The sequence below is a fragment of the Penaeus monodon genome, chromosome 4, assembly GCF_015228065.2.
Source record: "Penaeus monodon isolate SGIC_2016 chromosome 4, NSTDA_Pmon_1, whole genome shotgun sequence".
NCBI lineage: Eukaryota > Metazoa > Arthropoda > Malacostraca > Decapoda > Penaeidae > Penaeus > Penaeus monodon.
This window is the reverse complement of record NC_051389.1, coordinates 8,115,116-8,127,615: the sequence shown is the minus strand read 5'-3', so window position 1 is coordinate 8,127,615 and position 12,500 is coordinate 8,115,116. Positions and strand designations below refer to the sequence as shown.

The 12,500-nt window shown below is 35.8% G+C and overlaps 2 protein-coding genes across 2 annotated transcripts in view; one reads left to right on the top strand and one right to left on the bottom strand.

The window, feature by feature from the left end:
• Positions 1 to 7,942, top strand: part of LOC119569945 (neprilysin-1-like) — a 10,874-nt gene extending 2,932 nt beyond the window's left edge. The window contains exons 6-15 of the mRNA XM_037917893.1: positions 2,097 to 2,196; positions 2,576 to 2,662; positions 3,128 to 3,304; positions 3,704 to 3,816; positions 4,591 to 4,655; positions 4,939 to 5,058; positions 5,536 to 5,687; positions 6,632 to 6,793; positions 7,001 to 7,077; positions 7,497 to 7,942. Of these exons, the coding sequence (XP_037773821.1) occupies positions 2,097 to 2,196; positions 2,576 to 2,662; positions 3,128 to 3,304; positions 3,704 to 3,816; positions 4,591 to 4,655; positions 4,939 to 5,058; positions 5,536 to 5,687; positions 6,632 to 6,793; positions 7,001 to 7,077; positions 7,497 to 7,596 (1,153 nt within the window). The 3' untranslated portion in view covers positions 7,597 to 7,942. The remainder of the gene's footprint in view (positions 1 to 2,096; positions 2,197 to 2,575; positions 2,663 to 3,127; positions 3,305 to 3,703; positions 3,817 to 4,590; positions 4,656 to 4,938; positions 5,059 to 5,535; positions 5,688 to 6,631; positions 6,794 to 7,000; positions 7,078 to 7,496) is intronic.
• A 323-nt stretch (positions 7,943 to 8,265) lies between these two features.
• The window catches only part of LOC119569958, a 22,849-nt gene continuing 18,614 nt past the window's right edge, over positions 8,266 to 12,500 (bottom strand). The window contains exon 9 of the mRNA XM_037917900.1: positions 8,266 to 12,500. This exon is cut by the window's right edge and continues 330 nt beyond it. Within this exon, the coding sequence (XP_037773828.1) occupies positions 12,329 to 12,500 (172 nt within the window). The 3' untranslated portion in view covers positions 8,266 to 12,328.

The window sequence follows — 12,500 nt, the reverse complement described above, 5'->3', positions numbered from 1 at the left end:
ATACATACATACATACATACATACATACATACATACATACATACATACATACATATTTTTTTCTATATGAGGAAAACTACACCACTTTAACCATCTGCTGATTGTCAATTCCGTGATGCCATTATAGAAAATACGTCTATATTTTATATTTCATACCTGCTATTTATTGCAATTGATTCTTTGTTTTGAATTAATATTCGTTGTCTTTAATGGTTCCCTAGATTCCATAATTCGTTAAGGAACTTCAAAGCAGCGGATAATGAATAAGAAATATATTCACATTGACTAAATTAATGTCTTAGACGTGTAACTTAAGCAAATTCTCTGAATAATTTAAGGTTAGTTACGTTTTGCTATGATTGGTTGGCATTCGTGAACATTTATGAGTTTCAGCAACCAGGTGGCACTAGCGGTCAAGTACGAAGGACTAAGTAGAGTTGTATACCTTTAATGATAAGATTTTTGATATCGTATATTTGCACTGTATTGCCAAACACACACTCACACACACACACACACACACACACACACACACACACACACACACACACACACACACACACACACATGCACACACACACTCACACAAACACAGACATAGAGGGCACACATCCATCCATATATTCAGCAAGCATATTTAGAGAAAACAAATGGCACACAGATAATCCCTCTATGTTAAACTGTCCATGAGCACAAGCACAAATACAGTAACATGTACACAAAGATGAAAAGGCAAACAGCCACTATAAGAGCATAGATTAAATCGTAACGTTTCGAACCCGTCAAGATCTCCTCATCTGATGGATTCTTCTTTTTTATTCATCGCCGATGCGGTGTTTGACAAACTACTTGGCGCCATGTTTCACGTTGTTCTGTTTTGAGACGCCATTTTCGTAGCAGGTTTTTGAACTGTGGGTGGAATCAGATGGATGACTTCTTATTTTCTACTTACGGGATTGTCTTAGCAGTTGCTGCTTGGATGTTCTCAATGGAACACCAAACCAATGATCAGTGTCATTGTTAGAAGCCACCGGCAGATTTCACGAAAAAAAAAGAACTTGTTTAATTTTTCCTCCATTTATTAGTTGGTTTGCAATGCACTGAGTTCAAACTTAGGGGCAATTTATTACTGGGTTGTGTTCTGAATTTCCATCTCCACCCGGATGTTGCGGTTTCATGTATATTGCGGTTTGTGACGACCAGATCTTTCTCCTTACATCAATCTATAAATCTATATCCACATTCATTCCTTTCTCCCAGACCGTGTGGTCCAACAGTATCCCATCTCTCTCGGCCAGCTTTAGCATTAAAGTCACTCATGATAATCATTATTTTGTTTGATTTACATGATAAGAATAGTTCATCAAGAGAGTTGTAGAGCTACTGATTTGTTGGTCTTCAGTATGCTACTAGGATGTTTACATTTACAGGACTAGCTTTGATCTTGACTAGAAGTATACGGTCGTTTTTTGGGCCAGAATGACAGAACAGATTTTGAAAAGTTTTGGGTCTAGGACCAGAGCAACTCCATTTTTGCGTGCATGACCTCCTGAAAAGAGGACTCTTTTCAAGTCGTTCATGAAGCCAGCATTGGGCCATCTGACTTCGCACAAACCTAAGCACTGGACATTCATTCTGTACATCTCGTGGAGAACATTGTTCACTTTTCCAGTTTGGTATAAACTTCGAATGTTCCCTGCTCCGATCTTGGATAGTTTTGATCTAAATCTTTTGGCCGATATGATCTTTATGTTTGTTGGTTGGTCTGCAGCCACAGAATGACGATCGCGACATCCCTGCAGTTGAATGCAGTTACCTGGCGTGGATCCCGCAAGACAACCTTGTGAGGCCTCGTTTATCAGACTGATAAATAACTGAAATTGACCCATTTCGGTTATTTATCCGTCTGATAAGGAACTCTTGACATGTCTGAAACGTTGCGATTTAATTTCATTTCTCATTGTGGATGTTTTTCTTTTTTTAACTCTCTACGTATTAATCCACCCATATTAAGCCTCCCATTTTATACCGTCCATGTTAACCCGTCTACATTAAACCATCAATGTTAAGCCTACCATGCTAAACCGTTCACCCAGGGTTGTCCACTACGGGATGCTGGTTCTCTATTCCTACGACGTTCTGAGGGAGACCATCTACGCGCCAGAAGACATGGACAGAGCAGATTTCTGTCTTCAGGTATACTATTCGTCATACATTTTTTTTCTATATTTCTTTCAGTGTAGACTGCACTGATATGTCAATCCCGTGTGTTTTATATATAATGACTCATGGTATACTATAGAATTACATATGATGTTATAGAACTAAATGTGATATACCATAGAATTGCATACAATATGTTTGAGAATTCCATATAATATACTGAATTACACATGATATTCTAAAAATTATACATAATATGCTATAGAATTCCTCATAAAAAAGCCATAGAATTACACATAATATACTAGACAACAGTATTACACATGATAATCTATAGAATCACTCATGATATGTGAAGTATATTCTAGTCATCTGATGGTCGTGTTATCTTAACAAGATGCATTTGCTTCAGGCTTCCAAAAGAGCTTTTGGAGAAGCGTTAAGTAATATGTATCTCCATTACGTGGGCAATGAGACCATCCATCACATACGAAAGCATGTAAGTTGATAAAAAAATAATAAAAATATAAAATATAATATATATATATATATATATATATATATACATATATATATACATAATATATATTTATATATATATATATATATCTATCTATCTATCTATATATATATATATATATATATATATATATATATATATATATATATATATATATATATATATATATTGATCTGTCTAGTCTTTCAGACTAGCTATCTGTGTATGTGTGCGTATGTATGTGTATGTGTGTGTGTGTGTTTGCTTGTTTGCCTGTTTGTGTTTGTGTGTGCGTGCGTTCTATTGTCATATGTCTAATTAAATTAAACATATGATCAGTCTAGAATCGTAATGGCCTCGCCCATCACGTTTCCTTCTAGTTTATTATTGTTATATCTCCTCATATGCATCCAGTAAATACCAGCTGTTTCTCTCTAACAACCCCACCTCCTCTTTCCCTATAAGGCCGGGGATATCCTGCGCATGCTACGGGAGGAGGTTAAGAGCTCGGTGGAGAAGGCGCCCTGGCTAAGCCCTCAGGACATGGATGCCGCCTTCGACAAGTTGCAGAATCTCGAGGCTGAGATCGGCGCCTACGATAAGCACTGGAATCTCACATTCGTTAATATATCGCACGTCGGGGTCAGTCTGAGTTAGGGCTTTTGTGATTCTTTTTTTTTTTCTTTTTTTTATACGATTTATTTATATTTTTATACGATTTATTGTGTTGGTGTTGTTTTTTGAATTGTAGAATATCCTGAATTTCAGGGGTCATTCTGAAGCAATGCCTTTGAGATTACTTTTTTTTAAAGATTTTTTTATATGAGATTAATGTTTGTTATTAGTATTGTTATCTTTTGATTGTAGAATATCCGAAGTCATTAACAGGTAAACTACGTTAAAAGTTGTATGTCTTGAAATCAAGCGCGTACAACCATACTTTGTAAAATCCTGCATTTCTGAAACATATTTAATGACTTGATACAAAGAAATGCTCAATAACTGCATTGTGTATATATCGTGGCAATTATTTTTTGGCAGATTCACTTGAGCGAAGACAATACATTCCGAGACAACGTGTTGGAGATTTACAGGGTCTTGAGAACCGAACTTTATTACTTGTATAAGCAGCCCGTCGATCGGTATTCCTTTATGTAAGTCACGCAACCTTAGTTTTAGTGTATATATCTCCTTAACAATGTTCTCTGCGTATTCATATATAGGTATAGTGTCAAATCCCATCCCCCCCCCCCAAAAAAAAAAAAAAAAACACTCATCTCAGAGGAAATCTTACATCTGATTCATGAATGATTATTGTACTGGGGAAAATTTTATGAATTTCTTTGGTTAGTCACCAGTGGAAAATAGAGTTTTGGTATACTCACATTAGTGGGAAAATACATTCTCCTTTGATTATCTGCCTGTGTCTCCGGGGTACCAACTAGCTTTAAAATTATCCCAAGAATACCTATGGCGAATATATATATATATATATATATATATATATATATATATATATATATATATATATACAATATATAACACACACACACACACACACACACACACACACACACACACACACACACACACACACACACACACACACACACACACACACACAACATACACACACACACACACACACATATATATATATATATATATATATATATATATATATGTGTATGTATGTATGTATGTTTGTATGTACGTACGTATACATATACACAATTACTAGGCGAGTTATTATCAGTATGACTAGTTCATTCGTGTAACCAATATTTTATTTCAAACATCCCTTTCCAGTTCATAAAGTCATATGCGTCATATCATACCTTAAGCTGAATAAAAGTCTAATCACATAATGCAACCTTTCAGTTCTTACTTCTCTCTTTTAGTAATTCGTATGAACTTTTCTTTTTCAGCTGGAGTTTTACGGTTCAACCATACATAGTGAACGCTTTTCACATGCACTCAACCAATACCATAGGTCAGTTCACAATCAACAGAGAGTGGGTGAAAGAGAAAGAGAGAAAGATGAGTGTGTGTGTGTGTGTGTGTGTGTGTGTGTGTGTGTGTGTGTGTGTGTGTGTGTGTGTGTGTGTGTGTGTGTGTGTGTGTGTGTGTGTGTGTGTGAGAGAGAGAGAGAGAGAGAGAGAGAGAGAGAGAGAGAGAGAGAGAGAGAGAGAGAGAGAGAGAGAGAGAGAGAGAGAGAGAGAGAGATCCAAAAACAAAAAGGTTAATGGCTACCTTTTCACTTTTCCATATTTCAGTCTTCCCCGAGGCATTTTTCCACACCCCATACTACACCAAGAAGGGCCCAGAGTACCTCAACTACGGATCAGCCGCCACAGCCATGGCTCATGAAATATTCCACGGAATCGACTTTACAGGTGAGTAAAACAAATAGGAAAGCCAATGCAATTTATCAATTCAGTTTTAGTTCGGTGGGTTTTGCGAACGCTTATCAGTTCAGTAAATAGTACAACTCTTTAAGCCGTATATACTAACCCCGTTATCTCATTAAGACTCATTATCAAAATACGTAGACTATCAAGAATGTATGGAAACCATTTTTTCATATTCTCAAGGTTCCATAATGGATAGAGTCTTGGGATATACAGAAAGTGGTTTCTAATACTGTCCATGATGCTACTAAAAAACATACCTCACAGGAGAACAATACTTGTAATACGAGTAAGAAAGAAAACACTTCACAAGAACACAATACGACTTATAAGACGAATAAGAAAGAAAATGCTTCACAGGAACGCAATACGACTTGTAAGACGGGTAAGAAGAAGAAAAAATAAATACTCCACAGGAACACAATAATACTTATGATAAGAAGAAAAACATTTACTTCACAGGAACCCTCTTCGATTCCCACGGCGAGATGACCCGTCCCTTCAGCAACGCATCACGGGAACACCTGAAGTCGATAGTGCGCTGTTATGATGAACTTCTCAACACCGCCTTTTATGAGGAGGTGGCGGTAGAGGACGCTTTCATCGCGATGGAGGTGAGGACACCGAGAAAGGGAATGTACTTAGCGGAAGGTTAAAGGGAGGGGGGAGAAAGGGGAAGGAGAGGGGGAAATAAAGGGGTATGAGAGAGAGAGGGGTGATAGCGGAATGATAGGGAAGGGAAAGGGTTGGAGAGTGAGGTGTAAAGGCGAAGGAGTGGGGAGAATAAAGGAGAAAGATAGAGGATAGAGGGAAAGAGAGGGAGGTCAAAGGAAGAAAAGAGAAATGACTGATAAGGGGAAAAGATGAAAGACGGGAAAGAGAGAAGGCGAAGGGAAAAGAGGAAGGTGAAGGTGAACCGAGGATGAGATAAAGAGATAAAGAGGGGAAAAGAGAAATATGAGCGGAGGGGGATGAGGGTAGATAGGGTACAGATAGTTGAAGAAGAAAAGGGAGAATAGCGTTCGAGGAAAGAGAGATATATGAATGGGAAAGGAAGAGAGTAAGTAGGGGAAAGAGAGAGAGAGATTAAGAAGAGAGAAAGGTTAAAGAGGACATAGATGGGGTCGATAAGGGAAACGCGGAGAAAGTGAGAACAACTGACTGGATACAGAGGAAAGGAAGAGAGATAATTAAAGGGGAAGAGTACATAACAGAACAGATAAGAATGGCACTGAATGAAACAAAATAGCATCAGAGAACTGAGAATAGGAAGTAAAAAGGGTAAAAAGAAGAGAGAGAGAGAGAGAGAGAGAGAGAGAGAGAGAGAGAGAGAGAGAGAGAGAGAGAGAGAGAGAGAGAGAGAGAGAGAGAGAGAGAGAGAGAAAAGCATAGGTTTGTGTTGAATTTGGAAAAAAAAAATCTATTATTATTATTATCATTATTGTCATTTATTATTATTATTATTATTATTATTATTATCATCATCATTATTATTTTATTTATTTATTTATTTTTTTATGAAAACACGACACTCACCACCATCTGAAATCGACTGCAGATCGACAGCAGCACGACCTTCAACGAGAACCTGGCAGACATCGGTGGTATTCGACACTCCTTCCGGGCGTACCAGAGGTGGGAGCGAAGTCACTACCAGGAGCCTCGTCTCCCTGCCCTCCCCCTCTCCCCCCACCAGCTCTTCTTCGTTTCCGCTGCTCAGGTAGTTATGTGTTTTTTTTTTTCTTCTTCGGCCTCTTCACCTTCGTCTTCGTCTTCTCCCATTTCTTATTACTAATCTCCTTTTTCTCCTTGGTCGTCGTTTTCGTCTGTACTATTCTTTTTCTGCTTCTGATGAAATAGGTGTACTGAATACCCCATTATGCCTGAATTATTAAAGAATGATTATGTTCATTATTTTTTTTACTAGCCATATTGCGCCGTCATCCCTAATCTTGCCAAAATCTTGTTAATGGAACTGGACGAACATCTTCCAAACGGTATGAGGTAAGTAACCCTTTTTATATCAGGTTTTTACTCGTGTTCCATATAACATCATCATTTTAATTTGGATCAAGCTTCCCTGGTTTTTATTACTTATGTCACTGAGCAATATTCCAAGTTTGTTGAAGTTATTTCGTGTATATTGTCATATATTGTAAGATTTCTAATTGTGATTATCGTTTTTGTTATTATTGTCAATACTATTATATATCACTCTTATTATTGTTAGCATTGCCCATGTCTTTTCATTAACATCATTATTTAAACTTATTGTTATCATTATTATTTATGATTTTTATCACTTATCATTCTTATTATTTATCATGCTTCATTTTGAAGTCATTTAATTCTTTATCCCTACTACTATTATTTTGCACCTATCATTAATATCAAGCTGTTCATGGAAACCTTCTTTGTTCTAGAATAAACGCAATGATGATGAATACTCCTGAATTCGCGCAAGTCTTCCAGTGCAATAAAGGTTCAAGGATGGTAGCCAATAAAACGTGCCATATATTTTAAAAGCTGTCAGATGGAGGGGAAATTGTTGATCTTCTGTCATAAGTGATACTTTAGGACAGCATTTCAAGTGCATTTCAAACTTAGTCATTTCGTCTTTCATTACATAGTGTCGAGGATAATTGTATAAAGGAAAATAAAAGAAGACAAAGGAAAAACACGGGTGAAAGTTTTTCATATACATGTCAATATCTTATTTGCTATTTTCTCTTAGTATCATCAATCAGTTTCAGTTTCATCCATCTCTGTCTGACACTAAAGGGGGTAGTCATTTCGTACCAAAATTGTGTAATTAGATTTCTTGGGAATGTCCATGTCCCTTTGTAAACAAATAAACCCTACACGGTTATTACAAGTTTGATTATATTCCCAACTTCCTCACAAATTCTAAGAAACAAGAGCATATAGGACAAGAAATAAGAAAAATACGACTTTCTCATTATGGCACAAAGATGCTACGAACTTAAAAAGTATTTATACAGTGCTACAATGACATGTCTTCCAAGTCTATTTCACAATAAGCATATGGCACTCCTTTATACATATTCATAGTCACATATGTGAAGGTGACTACATGCATATGGCTGTGCTGATCAAACTGAGGTGTTGTATGTACAACTGCATTTAAACTTGTTTTTCCAGAGAGGGTTAACACAAAGAAAACTACTGGGATAAGACCACACTAATTTTTATGGTACATACAGCCTCATGTTATCAATATATTTTTAATGACATTTGAAATATTGGTGCTCTACTACTACCAAACGTCCTCTCCACTAAGCACTCACCACCATGTCAAGCTTAGCATTCCCCTAGTTATGATATTGCAATTACTTTGTGCTGGCATGGGGTTAGTGCCAAACATAATTTAACATATATTTTCTAGGCTCAGAGCAATGGCTATATGATCAAAAAATGGTATTTTGTCTTTTGTACCATATATTTGCCAAAGATTCTCATGATTAATCCTGATCCTAAACTTAATATATTGCATAAAACTTAAAATTTCTGAATATATCAATCTTCATGGCATAAAATGTCATACTGGGATTCTTTATGTACATTGGCTATATGATATCATATATCATATGGTATATGATACCTCACTACGTGATTTATGTTTAGTAAGGGGAAGAGATATATCAGAAATATATTATTTTACCTTAAAATATAAATGGCAAAGGTAAAGGTATTTATCTGGTATAGTCCTGAGGGCATAACATACCTGACCAGCTCAGAAATATCTCCCCTGAACATATATTTGTTTGTGGACTATGAAGAAGTTAAATATGTTATTTTATGGAATATCTTTCATTGTTGCATGTTTTGTGTGCCTGCAATACTAAAAACTAATAATACTAGACTGAATACATCTTCATTACTTAATATTGTATTAGAATACAATATCAAATTTACAATGAACTTCAGCCATACTTCTTAAAGTAAGCAAAAACTGGGGAAACAATTCATAAACAATGGTGTTTCAACAAACAAACACATAATAACAATAATAATGACGATAAGAGTATCGATAGCAATGAGGATAAAAAATACTCATAACTATAACAAAATAAACCTCTAGATATATTCCAGTATACCTGAGTGTTAACCTTCATTACTGTAGATTCCTGAACAACTACAAAGCAGAAATTGAGATCCTTCAAAACAACCTTTGGTAAGAAAAACTTTTCAGAAGACAAAATATGTGATTCTGGAGAATACAATAAATAATATAAATGCTATATAATAATATCAATAACATACATATCATTTGTATATGATCTAATCAAATATGAGACATCTCAGAATTATGTGCACATGTAAACACTTTACTTCTAAAATTTACAATTCATTTGATAACAAAAAAGAAAAGAAAAAAATGAGAAAAAAAAATGTCTCAAATAAAGGAACGATTCACAACCACACTGAGAAAAGTAACACAGAACTCATCAAATTAGACATGATATTTCTCAAAACTATCACAACTGGTGCTGTGATAGTTTTGCTTGCTTGTGTTAATGAAGCCACTCAATCATTTGCAACTGCACAAGAGTGGTCTCGTTTGGAAGGCAACTTTAGGATAACCTTTTTTTTTACATGGGGAAACCGGCATATGGTCCTAAATCAAATTGGATATTTTATTAGCTGATGTGATTCTCCGCACATGAGGTATATGTTTCACGAACCTTGTACTGTTGTTTATAATACACGAGCCAAATGCACGAGCACTAATGCATTTCAGACATAATAAAGCATCATTGTGTTTTCTATTTGTATGTACACAATGTCACATATATGCGCACACACACACTTTATATATCATGGTGTTAACTTTCAAAAAAAGAGGTTGAAAATTATACAATAAAAGAAATCCCTTAATATTATCCACAAATAAAGTACTATCACATATAACAATGGACATATCCTTACAACCAACTATTAAGGCCTGTCAACACAAGCAAGCATAATCATTTTGGCACATGTACTTGCACAAGGTCTATTTAAGTATTTATATAGACCTTGGGCATGCATGAGTAAAGATGACACCATGGCCAGACAAATTACTCGGTAAAAAGGTAGTTTCCCATTCTTACCTGCGACGTCATCTTTACCACCGATGTGCCCACTGATCATGCCCGCCTGTGTGGACAGGCCTTTAGGGTGAAATATTTCCAAGTAATTAGATTTGCAAAAGAGAATAGAAAAATAAATAATAAATAGCTAAATAAATAGAACTTGCAGATCTTTGACTGTAGTGGAGCAGTTTTGCTGCTAATAGTAACCTTTTTATTCGTTGTGTTGCATTTAAGTCAGCTGTTTTAGTTCTTACAATAAATCTGCTACAGCTAAAATTACTACTTTTTAAATGCTTGATTTTTTGGCAGTGAAAACATGCCTGTTGGCAGCCAAGGTGCCTAAAATCTGTAATGACCAGATAACATACTTAAAATACAGATCTGAGTTGTTTATGGAACTTTTGTTGCATTCTATAAGATCTCCAAGGCATCAAAACGGCATCATTTGTAAAATCTTTGGCCGTAGTGATGCAGCTTTGTAACTTTTACAGTAAACTTGTTACAACTAAAATTAGTACTTTTAAAATGCTTTATTTGTTAATAAATACCCCAAAAATGCCTGTTGGCAGCCAAGATGCCTGAAAGATAACATCCTTAAATTACCACTTAATTCTAATATAACCAGTATATTTCCTTTTATAATAAAGTTCTAGGAACATTTCTTAACATTTTTCTAGCTTATTAAAAAAATCTCATGGTATGTCCTACCAATGCTCAGGACCTTTTTGCATTGTCCAGAAGCTTTCCCTGATCTCTATATTTTTGCTATCTAGTACAAGTAAGACAATTATACTGTAAAGATGAAGTTTGACATGTACCATAGTAATAAGTCTTTTATTCCCTACTTTGCACACAGACCTCTTTCTTTTATGCCGAGGTTCATGATCCCAATGACCTAGTAAGTTATACCGTTGGAAGATTTTCACCTATACTAAGGCAGGGTTACCAGTAATGGCAGCCTGAACTTTTGGTAACCAATGCAGTGTTTCGCAGGTTAGGATGAATGCCAAGTAACACAAAATGACCTTATGAGTGTGCCTGGTGTGTGGCTAGAGGAATGTTACTGAATGAAGATTCAGAAATCCTTGTCTATATTTGTAAAGGATCAGCATTACGGGGTCATAAGTTTTCCTTCACAGAGTAAGACCATTCTGGCAGCAGATTTCTGACCATATATTTGCATCCAAATTCCAGCACCTAAATGATCTTGACAAATTGAAAGACCTGTTTAGACAACTGACTCAGCTTTGTATGTCTGGGAGACTTCAATAAGTACATGATTTTTGAGATGATATTTCCATCTCCAAAAGGCGATCTCTTTACCATAATTGTTTCCATTCCTGAGAATAGAAATAACCATTCTGAACAGTGATAAATTTAAATTCAATCTATCTCTGACAATAACTGAGAAATATACACCTTTTAAAAGACAATTTCTAAGGAGTGGGGTCAGTGATATATATAACCATTTACAAACATTATAAAAGTTCTTTAAATCTTCAACAACATGGCAGTCTGATGAATGTAACAACCAACTCTGTAAAAGAATGGCTGCAATAAGGAAAGATTGCCCTCTAAAAGGCTCATCTAAGATCAGACCAATACTTAAAGCTAGTTGGATATTGTAAAAACAGTTTGTCACCCTAGTCTACTCCTTCAACTCATTACCATGGGTATGAAATAAGATGCCACAGACTGCTTGGAAGTCTACATCTACTTGAACATGAAGTTCAAAAATTAAATTGCATGATCAAATCAAGTAAAATTAATGGTGCAAATGTTTCAAAACAACCTATATAAAATATGCAAATGTATGGAAGGAAATGGGCCCTGCCTTACATTTCTGCTATGTGACCTTTCCAGCAAGTCATAATAATCCATAAGAACTACTAAGTTCTTGATAGCACAGCTGAAAGAACTTTCAGAAAGGTAATTGATATAAAGGATTTTCTTCACCCATATTTCTCCATATGGGAACAGTAACTTCTCACTTTGCTTAAGCCGTCTCACTGCTCTGAATATGGAGAACTATCTTTTTCTTGTCAGTATGGCAACATGAGAATACAGCTGAATCTAGTTTAGGTATATATTGTTGTAACATCAATGAAGAAATCTTTACTGGAGATCTGAGAGAGATTTCTAAAGGGTATGGTGCATGCTCAAGGATTGTATGGATAAGGTAGAGCTGAGGGATTGGGAGGGCATGGTATTGTTGATGAACTTTCTGAAACAGGTGGTGCAGTGGCATTAGGAAACTGACTTGGAGTGTGAGATGGTAAGCTTTGATCTTGTGAAGGGTAAAGAGAGTATGGTGGAGGAGGTTCATTAGGT